This window comes from Asterias rubens, chromosome 11, assembly GCF_902459465.1.
Source record: "Asterias rubens chromosome 11, eAstRub1.3, whole genome shotgun sequence".
Taxonomy (NCBI): domain Eukaryota; kingdom Metazoa; phylum Echinodermata; class Asteroidea; order Forcipulatida; family Asteriidae; genus Asterias; species Asterias rubens.
Window position 1 is genome coordinate 10,732,964 of NC_047072.1, and position 26,239 is coordinate 10,759,202.

The 26,239-nt window shown below is 39.0% G+C and overlaps 2 protein-coding genes across 3 annotated transcripts; both read left to right on the top strand.

The window, feature by feature from the left end:
* Window positions 1-266: 266 nt before the first annotated feature.
* LOC117296845 (organic cation transporter protein-like) lies at window positions 267-19,662 on the top strand. The gene is made up of 11 exons (XM_033779924.1): window positions 267-715; window positions 1,926-2,103; window positions 4,646-4,749; window positions 5,649-5,803; window positions 10,660-10,828; window positions 12,172-12,310; window positions 12,904-13,013; window positions 13,361-13,569; window positions 14,833-14,941; window positions 16,759-16,967; window positions 18,131-19,662. Exons 1-11 carry the CDS (start codon window positions 471-473, stop codon window positions 18,256-18,258), a joined length of 1,755 nt encoding a protein of 584 aa, XP_033635815.1. The 5' UTR covers window positions 267-470; the 3' UTR covers window positions 18,259-19,662.
* Window positions 19,663-20,887: 1,225 nt separating this feature from the next.
* LOC117296920 lies at window positions 20,888-26,146 on the top strand. 2 transcript variants are annotated; one of them, XM_033780025.1, is made up of 3 exons: window positions 20,888-21,095; window positions 22,916-23,129; window positions 24,277-26,146. In XM_033780025.1, exons 2-3 carry the CDS (start codon window positions 22,926-22,928, stop codon window positions 25,984-25,986), a joined length of 1,914 nt encoding a protein of 637 aa, XP_033635916.1. In that variant the 5' UTR covers window positions 20,888-21,095; window positions 22,916-22,925; the 3' UTR covers window positions 25,987-26,146. The 2 variants fall into 2 exon arrangements, with proteins under 2 accessions (XP_033635916.1, XP_033635917.1); XM_033780026.1 differs by lacking the exon at window positions 20,888-21,095 and adding an exon at window positions 21,836-21,905.
* The last annotated feature ends 93 nt before the right edge of the window (window positions 26,147-26,239 follow it).

The window sequence follows — 26,239 nt, forward strand, 5'->3', positions numbered from 1 at the left end:
GACCCAGGGAAGCTAAACGAACGCACCCATTATTTGCGGCTGAATCAAGGCCAGTCTATGTTTCCACAATGGCCCAAAACTACAAAAGATTTATAGTTCTTCATCAAGTTATTCTATTAGAGTTGCAGATACTGTGTGCCTTAGCAGCATGTAATGTGAATACATGAATACCCTTTGAATTAATTGAACCGTATAACGTCCGTTTCTTAGAAGTCGTTGGAGCGTTGGAGCGTGTTAGCAAACTTATTACACTATACGTTCAACGGGGGAAGGTGTGTCCCGCCTCTGTGCTGGTATACAAACTACCATATGGGGGCTTCAGTGCACTTTACCAGGTTTTATTTATTGACAACTGTGGATAGGTTATATCTACGCATGCATTCACCACTACCGCAATTACCTCTAAAAAACTACGGGGAAACAGGCTGTTTTAAACCAGTAAGGTATCCATACACCCTCTCTACAACACAATGAAGTACGAGAACATTTTAAAACACATCGGTGTTCTGGGCAAATTTCAAAAAATTCTGATCGCCGGATTCCTGTTATTTCAACTGCCAGCTTGCTGCCAGTTCATCGGGCAGGTATTTCTAGGAGCTTCCACGGATCATTGGTGTAAAACTCCTGGAATAGCTGATGTCGAAGCCAACTGTAGCAGTAGTCTTGGTTTTGAGAATGCATTGGAGTGCCATGCGGATGAAGCTCAGAAGAACAGGTTCTGTATTACTTTAGGTTTTTCGTTTTTGTGCTTCAATCGGGCCTCGATCTTTCCTTTTTCAATTGTACAAATATTGTATCTATTTAAAGGCAGTGGACACTATTGGTAATTGTCAAAGACCAGTCTTCTCACTTGGTGTATCTCAACACATAAAATAACGAACCTGTGAAAATTTGAGCTCAGTCGGTCATCGAACTTGCGAGATAATAACGAAAGAAAAAACACCCTTGTTCCACGAAGTTGTGTGCGTTTAGATGGTTGATTTCGAGACCTCAAGTTCTAAACTTGAGGTCTTGAAATCAAATTCGTGGAAAATTACTTCTTTCTCGAAAACTACAGCACTTCAGAGGGAGCCGTTTCTCACAATGTTTTATACCATCAACCTCTCCCCATTACTCGTCACCAAGAAAGGTTTTATGCCAATAATTATTTTGAGTAATTACCAATAGTGTCCACTGCCTTTAATGTATCTATATTTTGTACTAACCCCCCCCCCTCCCATTTCATCTCGTCTGCGTTGTGGTGTTTGCTTACACTAATTGACAACTATGGGCCTTGTTGTATATTTGGGTTTTGCTTTTACTTGCCATCTTTTGTTTTAATTGTCAATACAATTTTAGATTTCTATGGATTTTTGCTATTTTAAAATGAGCAAGGTCATGGGAGGACACATCTTTTTTGCTGAGTTTTATTTGTTCTTGACAGCCCCTGTCTAACTTGTCATCGTTATGTAATGTCTAAAGATTTAAAGGCACTGGACACTATTGGTAATTACTCAAAATAATTGTGAGCATAAAAACTTACTTGGTATTCAACGAGCATTGGAGAGCTGTGTTGATAGTATAAAACATTGTGAGAAACGGCTCCCTCTGAAGTGACATAGTTTTTTGAGAAAGAAGTAATTTTCCACGAAATTTGATCTCGAGACCTCAGAATTAGATTTCGAGGTCTCGAAAACAAGCATCTGAAAGCACGCAACTTCGTGTGACAAGGGTGTTTTTTCTTTCATTATTATCTCGCAACTTTGACGACCAATAATTGAGCTCAAATTTTCACATGTTTGTTATTTTGTGCATTATGTTGAGATAAACACCAAGTGAGAAGACTGGTCTTTGACCATTACCAATAGTGTCCAGTGTCTTTGAAATAAATAAATAAATAAATAGATAAACAAAAAATAAAATAAAAGTGAACAAATTAATGACAGGAGCATCCCGTACGAGATGGACTCTGACGGTAGGCTAGTGCTCTCTTCGTGCAAGCGATACGCCGAGGGAGAAGGGGGCTCAGAAGTAAATTCTTCTGCCTCGTCAGATGTCATCATCAGCTGTGATTCGGGATGGAACTTCGATCGATCCCAGTACAAATCAACCATCAATCAAGATGTAAGGTTACATTTACTCTATTGTAATACTATTATTTCTGGTTTATTAAAACAATGTATTTGTAACACAGGGGTTAAACTGCTACAATTAGTTAAATGCAGCGGACACTATTGGTAATTACTCAAAATATGTATTAGCATAAATCCTTATATGTAGGTAATGAGTATAATGGGGAGCTAATGATGGTATAAAACACTGTGAGAAACGGCTCCCTCGGAAGTAACGTAGTTTTCGAGAAAGAAGTATTCCACGAAGTTGATTTCGAGACCTCAGATTTAGAATAATTTTGAGGTCTCGAAAACAAGCATCTGAAAGCACACAACTTCATGTGACAAGGGTGTTTTTTTCCTTTCATTATTATCTCGCAACTTCGACGACCGATTGAGCTCAAATTTTTACAGGTTTGTTATTTTATGCATATGTTGAGATTCACAAAGTGAGAAGACTGGTCTGTGACAATTACTAATAGTGTCCATGCCTTTAATTAAAAAAAATAAAAATAGTACGAGTTACGTCCTTAGTTGGGACTAGCTCTTTTTTATCTCCTTGGACTAGACCTAAGTTCTTTGTGCAATCGACCCCTGTGCCTATAGACCTTTATCAGGCTGCCTCCATCTTGGTCATGTTCCTCGATATCGATTATAATAATGAATGCTAATAATCATTTTGAAAATGGAACCAGACTATTTCGTTCTTCCAGCCTCGGTTTGGTAACACTAATATCAATAGGAGAAATTCAAGATGGCTGCACCATTAAAGGCAGTGGACACTATTGGTAATTACTCAAAATAATTATTAGCATAAAACCTTTCTTGGTGACGAGTAATGGGGAGAGGTTGATAGTATAAAACATTGTGAGAAACGGCACCCTCTGAAGTGCCATAGTTTTTGAGAAAGAAGTAATTTCCCACGAATTTGATTTCGAGACCTCAGATTTAGAACTTGAGGTCTCGAAATCAACCATCTAAACGAACACAACTTCGTGTGACAAGGGTTTTTTTTTCTTTCACTATTATATCGCAAGTTCCATGACCAATTGAGCTCAAATTTTCACAGGTTTGTTATTGTATGCATATGTTGAGATACACCAACTGTGAAGGCTAGTCTGTCTCAATGGTCTGTCTCAATGTTTGTAGTTTGTCTGTCTAGGCTGTCTTCTAAAGCCATTTATTCTGACAGCCATTATTATACTCTCTTTATTTTGGTCCACATAAATTAGCTCTTTTCCCTTCATCATGCAATATTTTGAGAAAATGGCACTCTCTGCTTCGCCTCGGGTGCCATTTCCCCCCTCGGGTCTATGAACTTTACTAAAAGCTACTTTTACCACCTTGTCCGTATACTCCATAGGCCTAATCGTGTTAGTTTTAGTATTTCCTTATTTATAAAGGGGGCCAATTATTATATTTAGTATCAATGGCCAAGGGTCGAATTGTTGTCCGACCGACCCCCGTAAAAAAGTTCACTGAAGGGTTTAAGACAAACCCTGTGAATACATTGGGCTGTGCGAGCATTGGGTACTTTGTTTAACGACAATGCAAAGTTATTTTGGGGAGAAAAATGATGTATCTAGGCTTACCTTGTCGTTTTCCCCCTTTTTGTTTGTTACTTCACGCTTTGGAGCATTCCTTTGTATGTGATAAAGCGTTAAAGGCACTGCACGCTATTGGTATTTCAAAATAATTGTTATTTCTTCAAAAATAATTGTTAGCACAAAAACTCACTTGGTAACGAGTAATGGGGAGCTGATGATAGCATAAAACATTGTGAGAAACGGCTCCCTCTGAAGTAACGTTTGTAGTTCTCGAGAAAGAAATCAAGCATCTGAAAGCACACAACTTTGTTTTGAAGTAACGATAGTTTACGAGAAAGAATTAATTTCTCACTAAAATATTTGAATTGAATTGGATACCTCACAATTCAAGCATCTGAAAGCTCACAACTTGAGCGACAATGGTATTTTGCTTCCATTGTTCTCTCGCCACTTCGACGACCAATTGAATTCAAATTTTCACAGTTTTTTAATTTTATGCATATGTTGGGATTCACCAAGTGAGAAGACTGGTCTTTGGCACTTTCAGGTGTCCCGTGCATTTTAATTCTAATCATTACCGTTATTCTGTACATTGATATAACATGTATTAGTCTATTATTAAGGCCCGGTTACACAGGCACCGATAACGAGAACGAAAACGAGAACGAAAACGAGAACGATAAAGATGCACGCCCTCGATTGGTTGAATTGCTCCACGCAGAATACGCCCACGGTTATAACCAATCGAGGGAGTGCATTTTTATCGTCCTCGTTTTCGTTCTCGTTATCGGTGCCTGTGTAACCGGGCCTTAATAATAGACTAATACATGTTATATCAATGTACAGAATAACGGTAATGATTAGAATTAAAATGCACGGGACACCTGAAAGTGCCTAAGACCAGTCTTCTCACTTGGTGAATCCCAACATAATATGCATAAAATTAAAAAACTGTGACCGGGCCTTTACTCGTTTTTAAATTGTGCATTTCATATTCTGTTTGCACAGTTCAGCCTAGTTTGCGAACGGGAGGATCTACCCGGTGTTGCACAGTCTGTATGGTTCGCTGGTCTGCTCACCGGGTCAATCATATGGGGATCCGTTGGAGACTGGTAAGTCCACAAGGGTGGAGAACCACTCTATTTTTTGTATAGGGGATATTTATGTGATAAGTATCTGTATCTGTATCTGTCAAATACTGCAACAAACTCCTCACAGGATATATAAGTTGCAGGTGTGGTGTGGCGAGTGGACAAAACTTAGTGGTGAGCTCCCCTTATGAAAGTGGTCATTTGTATCTAGCCTAGTCTTGAATGGAGTCAATGGGAGACTTTCTGGGACGATAGAGGGCAGCAGACTTACCGGGTAAATCCATTGTTCTCAGAATTATGCGCATGTTCAGAACTACTTAAACAATGGAAATTTACCCGGTATGTCTGCTGCCGCCTAGCGTTGGAAAGTCTCCTATTGAAGGAGCTTCTCTTATACAAACTGGCAGGCGGTTCCATTCATCGAGTGTTCTTGGAACAAAGGAAAACTTGTAACAGTCCTTATTGGTTGAAGGGTGGGTGAACGAATTTTATGATGATTTCCTAGGGAGAGTTTGGTTTCCCTGTGGTTTGAGTTTGACTTAATCTATTAAGAAAGTTAAGGCCAACTTTGGTTTGTATATGCACTGCTGGTTATCGCTATCACAAGCAGGGCCCAATTTCATACAGACGCTTGACCTTCAACAAAGTAGCTAAGCACAAACAGATTATGCTTACTAATTGTGCTTACCTGGTTAGCAAAATACCAATGTACAATTTGTGACTGGTATCCTGTTCATTTCTGCTCAGCAGAAATTTTGTTTCAGCGATATTTTCTTCTTAAGCAGCTCTGAAATTGAGCCATGGCTATAGCTGAAGTGTCCTTTGGGTTGCTCCTGCAAGACTCGATGTGTTTCTTGCATAGATATATTTCGCATTGTTTAACAACCAAATGAAAGCAAAATATTATAATTTCTGTTCAGGATTGGCAGACGAAAGACGTTTTTCTTGTGTCTTATTGGGGTCTCCATCTCTTCCATAGTGACGTCATTTTCACCAAGCTTTGAGGTGTTCACTTTACTGCGCTTCGTCACAGCAAACTGCTGCTATGGAGCTTTTCTAATGACCTATGTTTTAGGTAAGCAAACCCCCCCCCTCCCTCCCTCCTTGGCAGTGAAGTTAGTTTGATATTGGACACTAGACATTCACATTGTTTTGTACAGCGAATGTCTCATGTCCAATATATAAATGGCAACTGTACAGACATACATGAATTCTCAATGTTCACTTGAATAAGTTTCATCACAGCAAAATGCTGCGCAGCTATGGATCTTTCCTGATAATCTATGTATGGGGTATAGGCATTGTTTGTTTTCCCGTGACAGTGAAGTTGGACATGACATATTCGCATAGTTTTGTACAGCGAATGTTTTAACTATTTCTATATTGGACATATGCATACCATGTATGTTTTGAACAGCGAATGTCTACTTTGTTATTTCTCTATTGGACATTAGACAATCACATGGTTTTGTATACACCGAATTTCCCATGTCCAATATGTAAATATCAAAGTGGACATTCGTATGTCCAATGTCCAATATAGAAATAGTAAAACATTCGCTGTGAATGTCCTATGTCAAGTATAGAAATATCAAAGTAAGCATTCACTGTACAGAAATACAATCCATGTACATTGTAAATGTTCAATGTACAATAATATAGAAAGAGTTTTTGGCACGACATTGTGTTCCCTTCAATAGATGCATATTGCAAGCATGGGTGACTTTAATACTGGAAACATCAAACTACAACCACATGGTGGCCCCTTTTTGGCATATGTTTTTCTTTTATTATATCATTTTTAGCTTACTATAACAATTATAGTCCATGAGCCAGCCAACCTTGCTGGTATCAACTCCAGGGACTTATTATAATAATAACTTGTCATGTTGTAATGATCCACAGCTTACCATAAATTATAAAAGCCTTTTCGAAACAAATTATTTACCACTTTTCCAAAAATTTCCACCGTATAATTTCAAACCTCTTGCCTCTTCCATTGTTATTAAGTCAACGGCCGTTTAGATGATAACGTTTTTTTTTTTTTTTTAGACCTATGTATAAATTTGCACGAAGGGTGAGTTATTTGAGTTTACATACTCAAACAGCCGTTGTATTTGTCACTTATGGCAAGCATCCGACTGCTGCTGTTCTATTTGTTAAACTTGGTTCACGCCCCTCCATGGTTCACACAAGAGCAAGGGGACTATTTAGGGGAAGTGAATAATAGAAAGGGAATAACAGAACAACATTAGCAAGTCTCCACAACTCTTTGTGCTGAAGTGCGGACGTACTTTTTCCAAAACAAATATGGCTCTTGGCCAACTCTCCCTCAAAAGTGACGACACATGGTTTTACCCGCAAGTTTACTTTTATTTGTATTGTTGCGTCCTTTTTCAATTATTTTTTTAATATAATTACTATAATCGGTTTATTTTTATGGCATCAATATTGTACAATACGTTGACATTGTTTTACTCATTTTATCTCTCAAAAACTACAGCACCTCAGCAACTAATATAATGACGTTTTTTACTACTCTCTTAATAGAAAAGAGTGAAAAGGCACTCTTTGTAGAGCCATATGAGGGACAACTCTTTTTCGAGTGGTCTTCAACTCTTTTAGATTTAAGTTTGCATCTTTTTGAGTGATTTGTCACTCTGTCCTGGAGTGAAACCCCTCTAAAAGAGTGAAACAACCACCACCCTTTAGGAAGAGCCATATGAGGGACAGCTCGAAATGTTAAGAGTGGTGTTTTTCACTCTTTTACATTACAGAGTATATCATTATCTTCAAACGGTGTAAATTTAATGAACATCTCTCTGGACATTGTAATTTGTGTTACAAAAAGTACCCAAATCCTTTCACGCTGTGTTCATCCAGTGTATGAAGATGTAGCCCTCCTTCATTTCTATTTCTTGCAGTTCCTCTGGTCTATGTTGTTCCCGAATAAACCCTGTTGACACCACTCCATCTTCTTCTCTGTCTACCTCTTTTCCTTTTCCCTGTCCTTGGTTGCCAGTCAATTAGTTTTTTTTGTCCATCTGTTGTCATGTCTTCGGGCAGTGTTTCGTCCAGCCCGTCTCCATTCAGCTTGTCTTAATGTTCTGTGTCTCTTACTCCAGTTTTCTGGTAGCATGCTTGCCAAACGACAAATACAACGTGAAACTATTAGTTATGGTATGTTTTCCCATTCACTCTCTGTACAAATGCATGAGTGAAATGGAAGAGGCTGACAGGTTTCAAAAATTGACGGTGAAACAAACACTACTTTATGGTAATTGTCAAAGACCAGTCTTTTCACTTGGTGTATCTCAACATAATATGCATAAAATAACAAACCTGTGAAAGTTTGAGCTCAATTGGTCGTCAAAGTTGCGAGGTAATAACGACAGAAAAAAACACCCTTGTCACATGAAGTTGTGTTGATTTGGAAACCTCCAAATCTAATTCTGAGGTCTAGAAGTCAAATTCGTGGAAAATTACTTCTTTGTCGAAAACTACGTTACTTCAGAGGGATTTAAAATATAGGGAGAAATTACTTCTTTCCCGAAAACTACGTTACTGTTTCTCACAATGTTTTATACTATCAACAGCTCTCCATTACTCGTTACCAAGTAAGGTTTAAAGACAGTGGACACTAATGGTAATTGTTAAAGACCACTCTTCTTACTTGGTGTATCTCAACATATACATAAAATAACAAACCTGTGAAAATTTGAGCTCTATTGGTCGCCGGAGTTGCGAGATAACGATGAAAGAAAAAAACACCCTTGTCACACGAAGTTGTGTGCTTTCTGATGCTTGAGTTCGAGACCTCAATTTCTAAACTTGAGGTCTCGAAATCAAATTCGTGAAAAATTACTTCTTTCTCGAAAACTACGTCACTTCAAAGGGAGCAGTTTCTCACAATGTTTTATACCATCAACCCCTCCCCATCACTTGTAATCAAGAAAGGTTTTATGATGATAACTATTTTGAGTAATTACCAATGTACAATTGCTATGAGAGTGGTTACCAAACGTATGCATTTTATAAGTTTATGGTAGTTGTGTATTATAGTAAGTTGTTGATCAGTTGCAACAACAACAAAAGTGATTATTAGAGTTAGTCCGTCGTCGAGTTTGTCCCTTTATGTGAAATTTCAGCCCACGGTTCATGGACGAACAGAACAATATAGGGGATCTTAGTTTGGGTACTTTTTGTAGCACAAGGCACAATATCCACAAGTTTACATTAAACTTACACGGTTTGAAGATAATGATGGCAAAAGGCTTGTAGCATGTACAACATAGCATCTGGTATACTACATGGAGTGCCTTTTGGTGACCCCAACCAAAAACTGTTGTTGGTCGTTGGTTCTGCTGTTCAGACTGAACGATAACCGAGTTGTATGCTCGGTTACCGTTTTGGTTATGACGTCAGAAACAGTTTTTGGTTGGGGTCGCCAAAACGCACTCCAGTACTGTGAGGTAAATACTAAAATAATACCGTCGTTACGCGACTCTGCTATGAAGATATCGCTCTGTGATTGTTACGGTTTTCTCTCTCAAAAGCTTGACGAATTCTGAAACTTCTACAGAGTAATTATTACATAGACCATGAGGCCTACATCTTTATTCACAGTGAGTAGTGATTCATTTCATGGCCACAAACAAAAGGTATCAAATACGAATTGTGCCTTTGAATCTCCATTTAAACCCTCACAAAGGACCTTGCGCAACAAACCAACAACACGGCACAGTGGAGATTAATGGAAATGCATTTTTGTTACCGGTAAATTAACTGTTTTGGGGGGGACAAAAGTCTTTTTGTAAACATTCTGAACAGATCATCGAAGTCCCCATGCATGGGAACTCTAGTCATCGGCTCTAATCATCAGTCCATGGACACAGATACCACATAGTTGAAGCATTCTAGCATTTTTTGTACACAATGGTTCACAATGATCTGCAAAAAGAAAAAGTACTTTCAAAATGGGTCGTTTTTGTCATGCTTCAGAGTAGCTTGACTGAGCACAATTTTTTCCCACGGTTCCTGGAGTAGATTCCACCGGTCCCAGAGTTAAGACTAGTCTTATTTCGAGTCAGGGCGAGTAAGCTTAGGACTGGCCTTAAGTTTTTAGTAGGACTGTAGTCCTAACTTAGGACTCAAAGCTCTTTGTTTTAACAGCGGTCCAACTGCAGAAGTGAGTGAACTATAGAGTTAACGCGTGTGGAATGCCATTGTTGAAGAATACCGTTTATCCATGGTCTCTGGCCTCGGCTTATCAAAGCCTCAACACTGTTCCTTTTCTTTGTAATATCGAAGTCTTATATGGCGCACGTACTCGAGGCGCTTACATACATTTACAGAAAGAGGGGTTATTTAAAGTTGTAAATTCTGAGACCCATTTATGTAGCACCTTATAAGTGTCTACAATGTGCTACGGCGCATTATTAGCAGCCACAGCCTGGCGAACCCCTTCTCTGTTCGATAAGTGCACTGAATTCTTGTATATGGGTCACACACGGGACCGACTGTTTTACGTCCCATCCGAAGGACGAAGCATGGTTATATTGTATTTGACTGTATAAACTTTAAAGAAACAGGCATAGTTTAATCTGTTGTGCACAAGGTATTACACATAAATACAGTCGTAACAGTTTGTTTGTATGGCAGGTAACCACTTTCGGCTGTTGATGTTTAAGACACCATGTACACTATTGGTAATTGTCAAAGACTACTCTGTTTGCTATTACATTGTGTATGCATTCTGTAGTGCTGTGTTTTTGTCAGTATGGAAATAAATGTGAATTGAATTGAATTGAATTGAACTCTTTCAAGTTATCTTGGAAACATATTTGGTAACCTATTTTTTAATCTATTTTGTAACCTATTACCTATTTTGTAAACCTATTCTGTAACTTCTTTTGTTGTGTAACCCTACAGGTAGCGAACTAGTGGGCCCCAAACAGCGTGTCATGTACGGCAGCGTGTCAGCCATGGCCTTCTCAGTCGGTTACATGGTGTTGGTTTGTCTTGCATACCTCATACGTGATTGGCGAGACCTGCAGTTGACGATGTCTCTGCCATTCCTACCGTTTTTCATGCTGTTCTTGTGAGTAGAAAATAATGCTCGTTTTTTAATTCCCCGCCTTCTTTCATCGAAACCATGCTAACTGATAACTGCCGTGCAGCCAGGGACCATACAATGTTTTCCCCGGTACAACCTGGTAAGCGGAAGCCAGGGGTCACCTTAAGTATAAGCTCTTTATCTATTTCAAATATCAAGCTATAAACCACAAACTGACTGGGTAAGAGTTCAAAATGTAATCCCATCACGAAGCTAGTAGATTAACGTCTGTTTGTTAATTGCTTTTGGATCGATGTTGAATGTGTTTGGACAATAATATTTTTTGTATTGTTTTGTTTTATTTGGGGTAGTAAAAAGTTGATGTAAATTTAAAACCATTACTTTTTATTGGCTCTGGTTATCGGTAAACAGTTCTGTTTGCATGTATATATTTTTTGTAAAAAACGTCGGTAAAGGAAATATATAGCGTGTCATGGCCGAGTGATTAAGTGCACCGGACTCAGGCTCCGTTGTTTATGATCAGCAGAGTCGTCCCAGTCCCTGTGTCCGTATTAAGCAATACCATTATTGCTTCGTCCTTCGGATGGGACGTAAAGCCGTAGGTCCTGTGTGTTGTCTAACGCACGTACAATCACCCAGTGCACTTTTATCGTAAAGAGAAGGGGGTACGCCATTACATGGTGGTATGAAACAAGGAGTTGGTCTCATAACTCAAACGTAGTCCCGCATGTATCTTGAAGGAAAATACTGAATGCTGAAGCGCCATGACTGTCACACTAAAGTGAGTATAAGTGACGGATATGAGCGTTGTTTAAGAAGCCACTAATGTTAATTAGTATAAGTATAAAACTATTGTTATTGTTGAGTGTTTTCTTTTTTTTAGGTGTTCGGCTTACTATTGTTTTTGTTAAGGTTTTTTTTCCCTCGTCTTCTTCTTTCTCCCTCAACCTTTGCCAGCAATTTTAAACAAAAGTAAAGCTTTTCCAAACTTAAAACTTATCCTACGTACATAGGCAATAGTGAGTAGATGAAACTGCCATTATTTTTGGAAAGATGACGTCATTGATGATGTCATTACGTTAGATGAACCTTAAATAATTGGAAAATGAATATCTTGAAAACCAAAAATGCTACAAACAAGAACTTTGCAACATATGAAAGCGATTGAGATGTTTAACAGATGTCTTGCACAACGTGGCCGCATTTTACCTTTACTTCCAGTCGAAACCGGAAGTTAAACAATTCAAAAACTCATATCTCAAGAAGCAATAAGATATCAACAAAATTTAAATATCAGTTTGAAGGCCGTGAGCCTGCTCAAACTGTTGCTTTCATTCAATTGTTTTCCGGTCTCATTTCATCTTAAGTTGGTTCCCAGAGTCTCCACGCTGGCTCATCTCGAAGGGCAGGTTCGGCGAAGCCAAAAAAATCCTAGAAAGGATCGCCAGAGTGAATAAGACCCAAGTTCCGGAAAATTTGTTTGACGAGGGCGAGGAGAAAACTAAGGTGAGCTTAAAGGGGAAGGTGTAGCGGCGTAATTGTGTTATAGCGCCCTCAATTGCCGAATTCGTCAGGGACCGACTGCCTCTAAACCAGACTGGTCCCCTAAGACGGGTACTTTCAGAACCGATGGTATTATTGGATACAATGATGGCATTGGATAAACGTGCAGTGACGTAGCTGTCCACATCTGTGTTTTGATTGGTCCCATGTTGGGGATGTGAGTGCAGCTGACAAACATCACCTCGCAATTTAAAGCCAGTTTCTTTTATTAACTTTATTTCATTGTATTTTGTGTATTTATTGTATCCATTTAACATCATATGGAAAGGTTTGTGGTAACACCATGTAATGACTATCTCTATTGAGTTGGGGTGGTTCTGAAAAGAACCGTTGGTTTCAACTCGACGATTTGATCACCAACGGTTCTTTTCAGAACCACCTTAACTCATTAGAGATGTCAGTACATGGTGTTACCACAAACCTTTCCATGTCGTATTTACACCATGAAAAGTTTCAAATCCTACTTATTTAACATCACTTGTACTACTACTACGATGATTTAATAGTTATATAACACAACTGACCAATCTGTTTAGGTACCCCACGGTCAGACAGAGGAAAAGGTTACTACTCGTCCTATAACCCAACTTGATCTATTGCGGACTCCGAATCTGCGAAAGAAAAGTTTGATCATTTGCTATGATTGGTAAGTGAGGAGTTTATACATAAAATACATAAAAACAAACTCTCAATTTAAGTTTCGTTTCATAGTAAATCGTTGATACCTTGTTTGGTACACTTGTTTAGAGATTTCAAAATTGTCAATGGTTATTCTATGATCATATGCAATCTTGCAAAAGGGTTTTGAAGGTGGGGGGAAACAAGCTAATTTGTAGCCCGCTTGACGTGGCCTTCAGGCTTTGGGTGTCTTGCGACTTGCATTTATAAACAAAATATATATATTATATATAATTAAAAAAACATTAAACAAAATCTGTTTTCATTTTTAACAATTCAAAAAATAATATTCGAAAATTATCTATTTCCCTGCAGGTTTGTTGTGAATATGGTATACTATGGATTGTCTCTTAGTACGTCTGCCCTCGGTATAAACGACTATGTTGCTGGCTTTGTTTCTGGTGGTATCGAGATACCAGGCATTCTATTGAGTTGGTGGATGGTTGACCGCTGTGGAAGACGTTTCACCACGTCATCCGCTTATACAACAAGTGGTGTTGCCTGTCTCGTTACTATGTTTATACGTGAGTACATTTTTTGTTTTAATGCAAGTCACCAGATACACAAGGCCTGAAGGCCACTCTAGTATTTTGCTGGTAACCTTATTCTGGTAAGCATAATTCTGTTGTGCTTAGCTGTTTGTTTGTGCTTCAAAATGGGCCCCGGTGTGCAGCAAAATGGCGTGTCATGGCCCAGCGGTTAAAAAGCACCGGATCCAAGCTCTGGTGTTTGATCAGCAGAGTGTGGGTTCGAGTCCCGGTTATGCTAATAGTGTCCGTAAGCAAGGAATCTAACCATAATTGCTTCGTAAAGTTGGGGAGGTAGTGCTTTCTGCTCTACCATCCAGGCTCCTAGTGGATGATGCCGATGCCTACATCCTTACAGGCTATGAAGGGGGGGGGGTAACCCTGTTTCAGCCCCAGGAGTAGGTAGCTCCTAGTGGATGATACCCATGCCTACATCCTTACAGACTGTGAAGGGGGTAGGCTAAGGGGTAACCCTGTTCAGCCCAGGGAGTGGCTCCTAGTGGATGATACCAATGCCTACATCCTTACAGACTGTGAAGGGGTAACCCTGTTCAGCCCCAGAAGTAGGTGGCCCCCAGTGGATGATACTCTTGCCTACATCCTTACAGACTGTGAAGGGGGTAACCCTGTTTCAGCCCCATGAGTAGATGGCTCCTAGTGGATGATACCCATGACTACATCCTTACATCAGGCTATGAAGGGGGTAATCCTGTTTCAGCCCCAGGAGTAGGTAGCTCCTAGTGGATGATATCCATGCCTACATCCTTACATCAGGCTATGAAGGAGGTAATCCTGTTTCAGCCCCAGGAGTAGGTAGCTCCTAGTGGATGATACCCATGCCTACATCCTTACATCAGGCTATGAAGGGGGTAACCCTGTTTCAGCCCTAAGAGTAGGTAGCTCCTAGTGGATGATACCCATGCCTACATCCTTACATCAGGCTATGAAGGGGGTAATCCTGTTTCAGCCCCAGGAGTAGGTAGCTCCTAGTGGATGATACCCATGCCTACATCCTTACATCAGGCTATGAAGGGGGTAATCCTGTTTCAGCCCTAAGAGTAGGTAGCTCCTAGTGGATGATACCCATGACTACATCCTTACAGGCTGTAAAGGGAGTAACCCTGTTTCAGCCATAGGAGTAGGGGGATAAATAGTTATTGGTAACACACACCCTTTTTACCGTAATGGAGGTTCCTATTATTAAATGAATATTGTTTAAACATTGATTGTTTGTATGTCTGTTGTTCATTTTATTTACAGCACCCGGTGTGGCTAGAGCTGTTGTGGCTATGGTTGGAAAGTTTGCTGCTGCTGCTGCCTTTAATTTAATTTACTTATATTCCGTTGAGCTTTACCCTACCGTCACAAGGTTTGTATATTTTTTTCTTTTTTATTATTAAAGGAGCATTACAAAATTTGTTTTGTTAACAAAATAGTTTCTGGCAGTGAGCACTTTAAGTTATCAACAATATACATAAACTGACAAAGTGACATGTAGAAGTTTGAGATCGATCGGCCATCTGGGTCGCGGGAAGTTAGTTTCTCATCAAAGTATGACATTTCATACTATCATCATTAGACCGTGTACATGTAAATCTATGATCATGAACGAGATATTTCATTTACAAATGTTATAACTTCTCTGTCTTTTCAGATATCTGTGGTAATATTTGCCCCTTATGTTTCTGATGTTCTTGTCTGACATTTTTGTTCCGTTTTTCTCAGCGACAAGAGCAATGTAAAAAGGTGTTAAATTTCATAGAGCTGTTTAAGCACAATAAGTAATGGAAAGAATATTTTGGTCTGATGTTTTGACCCTAACAGAGTCGAGAAAGACTCTGCTAGAGTCGAAACATCAGCCCGTGAACTTTTATTGGTTTGCAACAGCTAATTCTATTAATTCCAAATGTAAACTTTTACCAATAATTAATAGGGATAATGTGAACATTGAAATTGTATTTCCAACAAATTGCTATAATTATTGTTATTTTCAAGAATTTTGTAGAGGCCTACAATAATATAGGTTTTCTCGGTCAAATTCGGCAAATGAGCAGTCAATTTCATTTTCATGCGTTCGAATCAAAGCAGTTTGCCTCTCCAGTTGTTACTGCGTTTCAAATTCAGAATTCGACCAATCAATTTCGTTTTGAATCGAGTCAAATTCCATTAGAATTCTGTTAAATTTAGCGTATCGTCATTCTTTTTCGTGACACACACGCCTCAAGAAGCGTCTGCGAATTTGAATGCTGCTTAGATGATTTCTTAAATTGAATGATTTTTTTTGTTAAAATCGGATGATGCAACAATACATTTGACTAACCATAAAACGAAATCGAATGACCCTTTTCAGTAGCATCCGATTTCGCGCGAAACAGAATAGCTTGATGGTTAAATTAACTGCTCATTTGCCGAAATTAACAGAGAAAACCTATATATTGCAAAACGATTTGATTTCATAACGGATAGTTTTGGTTCAACATCTTTCCACGAGTTTGATATACGCGAGAGTCGACCATTGCTATAAGCTGCCTATAAACTGTTCTTACTTAATATTTGTTATCTGTTACGTTCACTATTTACTTTTTTTACTAAAAGGCACCGGACACGTTTGGTAATTATCAAAATACCAGTCTTCTCACTTGGTGTACCGCAATAGAAGCATAAAATAACAAACCTGTGGAAAATTGAGCTCAGTTGTTGTTGGTCTTCGAAGTTGCGAGAAAGTGATGAATGAAAAAGCACCCTGTTGGACGAATTTGTGTGCTTTCATATGAATAAAAGACTTCTGGCTAGAAGTCTTTTATTATTTGAGTGAGAAATTACCTCTTTCTCTAAAGCTATGCTACTTCATAGTAAGCCGTTTTTTTGCAATGTTTTATATACTATCAACAGCTCTTCAATGATCGTTTCCAAGTCAGTTTAAGATAATATTTGTTTTTGAGTAAATACAAAACGTGTACATTCCCTTTAATTATTGTTTAACACTTTCTAACTTACTTGTTTGTTTTATAAAGCTTACTTGTTTTGTTTTAAATTAGTAATTCTTTCTCTTTATCTTCTAGTATTTGCTCCTTTGTAATTGTGTGGTTGTTTTGTGGGTCAAATAAATAATAATAATAACTAGAAAATGTCCACTCGAAAAGTGCGAATTTGTACTCGATTTTTTTCTTCTTCCGATTCCAACAGGACAATGGGCATGGGCATGTCTTCCATGGTTGCCCGTGTAAGTGGCATCCTCGCCCCCATCATACTCATCTTGGGCAAGTACTGGTATCCTCTTCCACTGTGTGTCTTCGGTGGTAGCTCCGTACTGGCCGGACTTCTCACCTTGCTGCTCCCGGAAACACTGGGCTTCAACCTGCCCGACACCCTCGAGGAAGGGGAACAGTTCGGAAGTAAGCCCTTCAATCATTTGAAGACAAAAAAACACTCTTAAAATAGTTAAAGGCAGTAGACTGGACACTATCGGTAATTGTCAAAGACTAGCCTTCACAGTTGGTGTATCTCAACATATGCATAAAATAACAAACCTGTGAAAATTTGAGCTCAATCGGTCATCGAACTTGCGAGATAACAATGAAAGGAAAAAAAAAACATAGTCACACGAAGTTGTGTGCGTTTAGATGGTTGATTTCGAGACCTCAAGTTCTAAATCTGAGGTCTCGAAATCAAATTCGTGGAAAATTACTTCTTTCTCGATACTATGGCACTTCAGAGGGAGCCGTTTCTCACAATGTTTTATACCATCAACCTCTCCCCATTACCCGTAATCAAGAAAGGTTTTATGCTATTATTTATTTTGAGTAATTACCAATAGTTTCCACTGCCTTTAAGCATTATGTTTTGTACCCACTTTTGTTCACATGTATAACCTAAAATATGTTTAGATTCCTTTGTGTGTGAGAATCCTACAAACAATATAAAGGCACTGGACACTGTTGGTAGCTATTCAAAATGATTGTTAGCATAAGGCTACTCGGTAACAAGCAATGGAGAGCTGTTGGTAGTATAAAACATTGTGAGAAACGGCTCCCTCTGAAGTAACGTCGTTTTCGAGAAAGAAGTAATTTTCCACTCACATAATATATTTGAATTTGATTTCGAGACCTCAAAGTCAAGCATAAAGCACACAACTTCTTGAGACAAGGGTGTTTTTTCTTTTTAATTATTAGTCTCGCAACTTCGACGACCAATTGAGTTCAAATTTCCACAGGTTTGTTATTTTGTGCATACGTTGAGATACACAGAGTGAGAATACTGCATGGTCTTTGACAATTACCAAAGGTGTCCAGTGCCTTTAAGTAGGTGTCAAAATGATAAACATGTTTAAACATGTTTAAAAAGTGGGTACAACATTTTGTGTTTAAACATTAGACATAGTTTTTACAGTGATTGTTATAGTTAGTGAATTATTAACTTCACAGATAAATAACTACATTTTGATTCATCAACATGGAGAACCTTCTAACCGTAAATTTATAGTTAGAAAATTGTATTGAAATTGTTTTGTTAAAAATTTGTTAAAGTTTATTTGTGTGTTTTTCATTTATATTCGCAGAGGGAGCAGGCTTGAAGCTTTGCTGTGCCGGCAACACTAAAGATGACGACAAAACTGTCAAGTCCCCTGCAGAATATGCGGCTCTCCAAACTGAAGGAAACCCCCCTAATGATGACGTCATGGTTTAGTGTCGATGGTTTAATTTGTTTGTTTCTTTGTTGGGATTAAACAAAGACCAAGATGAATTCACGAAACGAAAACTTTTAAAGGCCTATTTCTATTACAAATTAACCCCAGTTGTAAATATTAGAATAATAATCTAATCATAATTTCTTTAATCGGTGGGGCTTTTAAGGGTATAGGTGTATTGTCTTTTGTTTATGGGTTTGTTTAATGATATGCCGGTGGAAGGTGTAGATATATAATTATTTTGTTCGACTTACTCAGTTTTATGACCCAAATGGACCAAGACACACGTTGAACATATTCTGGACGTCGCCATGTTAGGACATGTATTATCGTTAACTCAACAGGTCAAGGGTCACTAGCCATAGGACACATCATGCATAATTCAACAGAATGATTGTCGCATGTTAGAAGTGAATTTGTTAAGGTTGCAATAACACAAAAAGGAAGGTCTACAAGTAATAATGTACATCTAAATAATATTTTTACAAATACGTTATCAAAGCACTTGATATTGTAAATTATGGTCTTAAAGGCAATGTCATTCCCTATTTTCTTGTTCTTTTCCAACTGGCTGAGTTGGTGTGCACCTTTAAATATCAATAGCAGCCTATCATAGTTTCCATGGTATTTAAACATACAAGAATACAATCAAAATGACATATATATGTGTGTTTCTTTCTTGTGCAAGTTTGAACAGGGGTCAACACAAGGAAGACTTATTTATCGATTTCAACACTGATATAACTGTTGATTTTTCGTCTTATGCAAATTGCTTTTTTTTCTGAACCAATCTTGTGAGGATGTTTTAATTCCCATCAGTCAAGGGGATAGAAACTACTTTGGCAGTCATGTTGGTGTCTTGCCTTGCCTTTGACCCCGGTTCGAATCCCACCGGTACTTTGAGCAGGGTATTTAATTAAGCAGATTGTTTAACAATCATCTTCTTCATCATCATCTTCTTTCTCGTTGGGCGTTGAGAATTAAGAATAAATACCAAGATCTACAAAAAAATGCTGTATTTAGCTAACCTCGACGACCAATTGAGCTCAAATTTTCAAAGTAAAACAAAAAATTGTGCGTGTTGAGAAACGCCAAGTGAGAAAGACTTGTCTTTGACAATAAAACAAAATTACCAATAGTAGGTAAGCGGGATGCACTTTTATTATTATCTCCAACAGTGTAAAACCATGAAGAAACTGCACACCTTGTCAAAGGACAGTCTTCTCACTTGGTGTATCATATTATGCATAATAACTAACCTGTGAAAATTTGAGCTCAATTATTTGCCGTCGAAGTTGCAAAATTAATATGAAGGAAAAAGCGTCCTTTTGTCACACAAAGTTGTGTGCTTTCAGATGCTTGATTTCGAGACCTCAAAAAATTCTAAATCTGAGGTCTATAAAACACATACATGTGTGTACGTGGAAAATTACTTCTTTCTCGAAAACTATACTTCAGAGGGAGCCGTTTCTCACAATGTTTTGTACTATCAACCTCTCCCCATTATTCGTTACCAATTAAGATTTTATGCTAATAATTATTTTGAGTATTTACTAATACTAGTGTCCACTGGAGAACTATTGATAATTGTATAACATTTTTAGAAACATGTAGTTTTTAAATAAAGTGATAACACTTTGAATCTGAGAAAAGTTTCATCCAGTTCCCGGTGTGATTTGAAAGCCATGCATCAAAGGCCTTTTTCTGTATCTGTATCTGTAATAGTTGCCTAAAGACACATCACACCAGCTTTGCGCATTGTCTGGATGGGATGGCTTAATTTGCGAAGTGCTTAGCGAGAGTGTCTTTGGAGATATCTAATGAGTTGCTGGAAATCACACTACCGGGTAAGGCATTCCAGTCTTGATGGCGGCCGGAAAAAAAAACTGCTGCCGTAGATTTTGGTTGTGCGACGAATTTGATGGAATTGAAGATAGTGTTTTCTGGAGGGTCGAGTAGAATGTTGTGCATAGTCTTAAAGAGGGATTTCAACTAAATTATTGACGAGTTTGTAGAACATAGCTTGTCTTCTAGCTTTCCTTCTTATTTCTAGTGGTTTCCAGCTAATCTGCTAGTATACTGGTGACTATGTACCTGGCGTTCCACTGTAGTTATTTATGGTGAAGCGACCTGCTTGTCTTTGAATTCTTCATTATTTTCTTCGTTGATTTCTTGCATTATTTTGATGACTGATTCATCACAAATTTTCACAGGTTTAATGTTACCCCGCGGTATTGACTATCAAATAAAACTATGTAATAATCCAAACGCTGTACTTGAATTGCGAAATCTGTTCCACGTACAAGGTTATTCCCCTATAAACGCAATGAAAGGTCTAGGGTTGATCCAATATTCCAAAAGGGGTGTACTTTGTACCTTGTGTTAGTGTTATACAAATGTTGTGTGATTTCAGCACTACTCTATCACCATTTCTGTGAAATATATTCACACTTTCCTTTTCTCTTAAATTTGCAGAATTTTAGTTATAAGATAATGTGAACAAAGACACTGTGTAGAGCAATCCAATAAGGAAAACGACCCTCTAGTAAAAATATGGATTATTCCTGTATAAAACACGCACATTTCGCAATCACTGTGCGCATAATGTGTTTTTCACAGTCATAGAAACTTCCAGCACAGTGAAATCAACAAAAGGGTGTATAATTTACCATTCTTTGTGCCGGAGGGGTTCAAAGAGTAGCATACATTCTACGCACTTCATTCCCTTCCCATAATAATATTCACAGAATCCCAGATTGATTTGGAGAGCTGGCTATAGACACTAGAGACGACCTGGACAATATTATAGTGACGGAGTTTCCCTTTGCCAAGCAAGGTGAGTTGGGACGGCGTCGTGACATGTAATGAATGAATGTACTTACTATGGTAATAATGAACTAATGTTTGTAACTTGTGTAACTGTAAGGCTAGTTGCGATAAAGAACCCTCCTCCCGACGGCGGAGAGGAGGGCCACGTTATCGCAACTTGTGTAAGGCTTGACATGGAACCCTTGACATTATTATAAATAACTGCAAGTGCAGACAGACAACACATGGCAGAGAACGACCATGTAGATATGAAACAGACTCGTAAAAAAACAATTGCACTCGGAGTCAGATAGGTCTATAATATCATGGAGGATAATATTAATACGGATAACATTCCGTATGGCGCCACCACTTTTTCACTAATTTTTACAAAAAAGGATATCTCATTGAGGTAAATTAGATACTATATTATTTCATATCGAATGAAAAAGTGGTGGCGCCATACGGAAACTTTTCCATTAATACTTTATAAATATACAAGCTGGACCTATACGTGCGTGGGAAATCCCGTGCATGTATTAAAGCCACACAGTTCCTCAAGTTCAATTTATTCCAAGGTTCATTTATTCTATACCTATTTTAATCTTACAGTATAAAAACACCCTTTTTTGTTCGCTCGGATTCTGCTACAGTTTGATTTTGATGAATCAAATAGCGCCCTCAAGTGGCTCAACTTGCCATCACAGCTAGCTATGGGAATCTTTATTGGTTTGTACACCTTTATGTCGGATAGTCCAAAACAATCTTTGGTCGGATTATCTGCACAGGACTGAAACTAATATCCTTCTACCACAGGATTTTTTATTGAGAATGAATGGTAAAATCTCATGTGGCATTTTAAGTTTAAAATTAATGTTTTGTTTATAACTTATTAAATTAAGTAAATTTTCTGACCATTCATTTTGTGTTGCTAAATTTTATCTTTTGTTTTGTCAAAGTAGCTGCAGTTCAGCCAGTTTTCCCCAAAGAGTGTTGTTATTGTTGGTTTCAAATTAACCAATAATACCATGCACTGTACAAAATGGGACCAATAGTTTTGTAAGGTAGTTTCAATCGTCTCAAATATTATTCATATTTGATCTGATCACCCTCATTGTTTTCTATTGTCATGCCAAAGTCATTGTCTGGACAGTGTCGTGGGGAAAACTTAAAAGCACTATGGTTGTTTGTACAATGCTGATATGTCTATTTAGGCATTGTAATTTCCTTAGATCCTGTGTTTATTGTGACATTCATTGTTTATACCTTATAGATATATGCCTACTCTTATAATAACCTGTACATGTTCTGTTTTACCGTCACGATGAAATAAAATGTTATTGAGTTGAATAATATTAATAAGAAGGATTTGAAACTTTGCATGGACGATGGAAATACAATATGGTAAGGTTTGCGGTAGCACCATGTAATGACTATCTGTAATGAGTTGGGGTGGTTCTGAAAAGAACCTTTGGTTTCAACTCGACGGTTCGATCAGTATGCTCAGAGTTGAATAATGTTCAATTGTTGTCATTTAATATTGTTTATAATGTACATATTGTGTATACATGTACAAACTGTACATGTTATGTATTATGAATGAGACTGTGAGTTATTGCTGTGTGATAGCCATGACGATGTTTCGCATAATATTCACATTATTTAAAAATGTCTTTCATGGAATGTTTGTCATAATATTATATGACTAATGCCATCAAACTAATTGACTTTATTGAGGAGCCAGTTAGCTTTCTAGAATTAAACCTTCCTGTTTTTATGTGTTTCCTTGTGCTAAATACTGCTCTGTGAGTTTATAATGGAAACTGTTATTGTGACCCATCACACCAGGTTCTTGAACATGGATATTCCACGCGGACGATGCTGGCGTTGCGAGGAGAAGCTTCCCTCAGGCCGCGTCATGTACTGCGACTACTGCCCTCAGCCGGTGTACTGCGATGCGGCATGCAGGGAGAGAGATCGCATCAGACACCGTGCCGTAGAGTGCGAGGTGTTCGGCACCAAGAAGTGCAGCGAGTGCGGATGTCAAGATGATGTCAAAGAGGTGAGTCTAAAGATTCACATAGGAAGTTTATTTAAAATTTGTTGGTGAATCTGTTGCCAACATTGACAAGATAATCACATTTATAGAGGGTGCTGTTCTAGTACAAGAGCCATAAATGGGGGGAGTTATGACAACTTGCGGAAAAGTTTCTGTATGGCGCCACGACTTTGTCATTCGATATGAAATAAGACGGACCTAATTTACCTCAATGAGATATCCCTTTTTGTAAAATTGGGTGAAAAAGTGGTGGTGCATACGGAAAATTTATCCCAACTGGCGATTAGAGGCCATTTTGTGTCCCAACAAACACAGGGTGCCAGACTAATCTACACATCGGGTTGTGCTGCATTTGGAGACAAAATTACGTCTAGCAACCACTTGACCAAAGAAGACTTGTCCCTCTATGTCGCAACAGCTCGACGAGTACTAGGCTGTCAGCTTTTTTCTCGGCTCTGTATCAAGTTGAATTCTTTTTCAGATTGCTGTGTAGTGCACAAGCCACTTTGCTCTTTGTTTGCTGTATTTTTGTAATTGTAACTTTGTAGTATTTGAATGAAATTTTTTTCATTTAATTTTGGACATGGAAGCGATTTGGGTCACTCGTTTCAATTTGAATGTGTTGATAATATATTAACCAGCAATATGGAAATGGGTGGTTTGAATGGGTGTTGAACTCAACAACATGCAGGTACGCACTGCAATCAGTGGAGGCCTATAGCGATGTGACCTATGGTTTCATTCAAACCGCCCTCTGTTTAAAAAACTCTGTATCTGTCATGTTTCGCTTTCTAGCTGGCTGCCAAAACACAAAGGTTTTGCCCAGGGGTATGCGCGGGAATCATGTTATGATTTTCGAGTGACGTCAGAGGTCACATCTTCTATAGGTACATGTATTTGTAGGGTGCCAACATGGTGAGCAATAATGCGTGATATTGGCCAATGTCTCTGTTTGGGGTGCTAGTCAGGAAGCCATGCAATATTGTATCTGCTGTATAGCCAGTGATTTCATCCATATTTACAATAAAATCTGAGAAGCGGGCAGCCAATAAATATGTTAAACTCTGAACAATTATGTGTGGTTGAGACTTGAGAACCTAATCTGTTTGACTTATTTTAGTTTAAACGATATATTTTGTCTTTCTCATAGTGTGCACAGTGCAGCAATGCATGGTACTGTAACAGGGAGTGTCAAGTGAGCAACTGGAAAGAGCATAAACAAGCATGCAGTGCGCTGAAGTCAACCATCAAGTCACTGGCTTCTATGTTGGGCAGAAGAAACACTAGTATAGGAGAGACCGAGAGGACCTCTGACCCGCCGTATTACTTCGGAAACACCATCGCAAGGGATTTTCTCAGGCTCCTCGACATCGAATGGTCTGACGAGAAGGTCAAGAGGGAGCTGGCGAGAGATTTCCATGTGCTGTCAGCTGGATGCGGAGACCTACGAAGCACTGTACTGACGGTCGGCTCGCTGCCGGACGAATACACCGGGAAACTTTACATCACCCTGAATGACTTTGATCCCTTCGTCATGGCGAGGAATGTCTTGTTCCTCTACATGCTGGCTCGTTTTGCAGACACTGAGGGAATTGAGAGCAGTCTGACTACCATCTGGTACTCCCTCCACATTAAAAAGAAAGAGTTCGACCTAATCGTCACATGCCTGGATGAGCTCATTCCGATGGATATGAACAATCTCCGTAATTCTTGTAAAGGATTGATCAATGTTCATGGTTTAGACATGGAATATCTTCGCCAGGTCTGGCAAGGTTGGCGCTCTTTAAACTGCCAACGTGACCAGAAAACGTCGATCAACCTTCGGAAACAGAGACGGGAGATTTTTGCAAAGGAAGACGAAAGAGCAATCCCAACATATCTTTCTAAGCTAAGCAAGAAGGATAAGAAACTGATGGAAAGTTGGTTTGACCATGGGTTGTTCTTACCTTCGGAAGTTCACCAAAGTACAATACCTTTTGATAACCCGACGCTAACAGGGCGGACGAGTTTAGCAACCTTTTATGCTTGCGATTCCGCTAATGTGCGTAAGGCGAAACAAAAGGCTCATGGTCTGAAAGCTCCAGAGGAGTACACGTTCCAGTACTGCATCAGAGCAGATTCGTTCCCCTTTATGGTGTGGGATTGCTTGAGGGTGAAAGAGTCCGTGCCCAGACCTGGCTCCTCCCCGATGGTGATGTACCACACCTACGTGACTAGTCTCCTCCTCAAGATGAAATCGCTCATCACTCAGGAAAGGCTTTGTCTACATGTGTCTCTGGCAAACTGTCTGGACTTTCCCAACCATCATAAGAACTTACGATTACCAAACTACGATCGGATCTTCACCTCAAATCTTGTTGACTACGTCGGCTTTGCTAAGATCCTCCGTACCTTCAAGCCATTGCTGAATCGCCAGAACACTTTCTCGGCCATCGTAACGGAGACGACCAACTGGTTTCTGTGTACACCAGGCGCTGACGTCATGTCCTGCCAAGACTCTAAAGACTATGTGAACTGCGTCAGTAAGGATTACTCCGACACCAGGAAGGCGAATCCGTTCTGTAATCCACGTGAGTACTTCAACAGCACCCCTCACTTCCTAGCGTTTCTTCGGGCCGACATCATGGGAGGCGGCCTCAGCATAGACGCCTCTGAGAATATCCCTTCACTCAACGCTGCGATGACGTACAATGGTATGCAGATGAACGACTTCCGGAAGACTCTGAATAGACTTGTACCATTCCAGTACAGAGTGAATGCCCGCGATCTGACCATGATGAATGGTGCAGACAGGGCTGTTGAGTGGTACCTACCACAACCAAAACCAAAAACCTTGCCCCCTCTCCCCGATCATGATTAAAGCATAAGGAATGTTTCCATACATCCACAGGTCCTCGCTTGCTCCCCCACCCCTAACTGAAAATGGATACGCCACTGACGGTTTTGTAGGAAGTAGTGTTTGTGGTAGGTTGGAGATTATTTGTAATGGGTAAATACATGTTTGTGTGTACTTCATGACACTCCCACCTTATAAAGTTCACAAAGAGGAGATACTCATTAGCCTATGATGTGGACCGGTCCCCTTTCTTTATCCTAAAGACAGGTACAAGTTT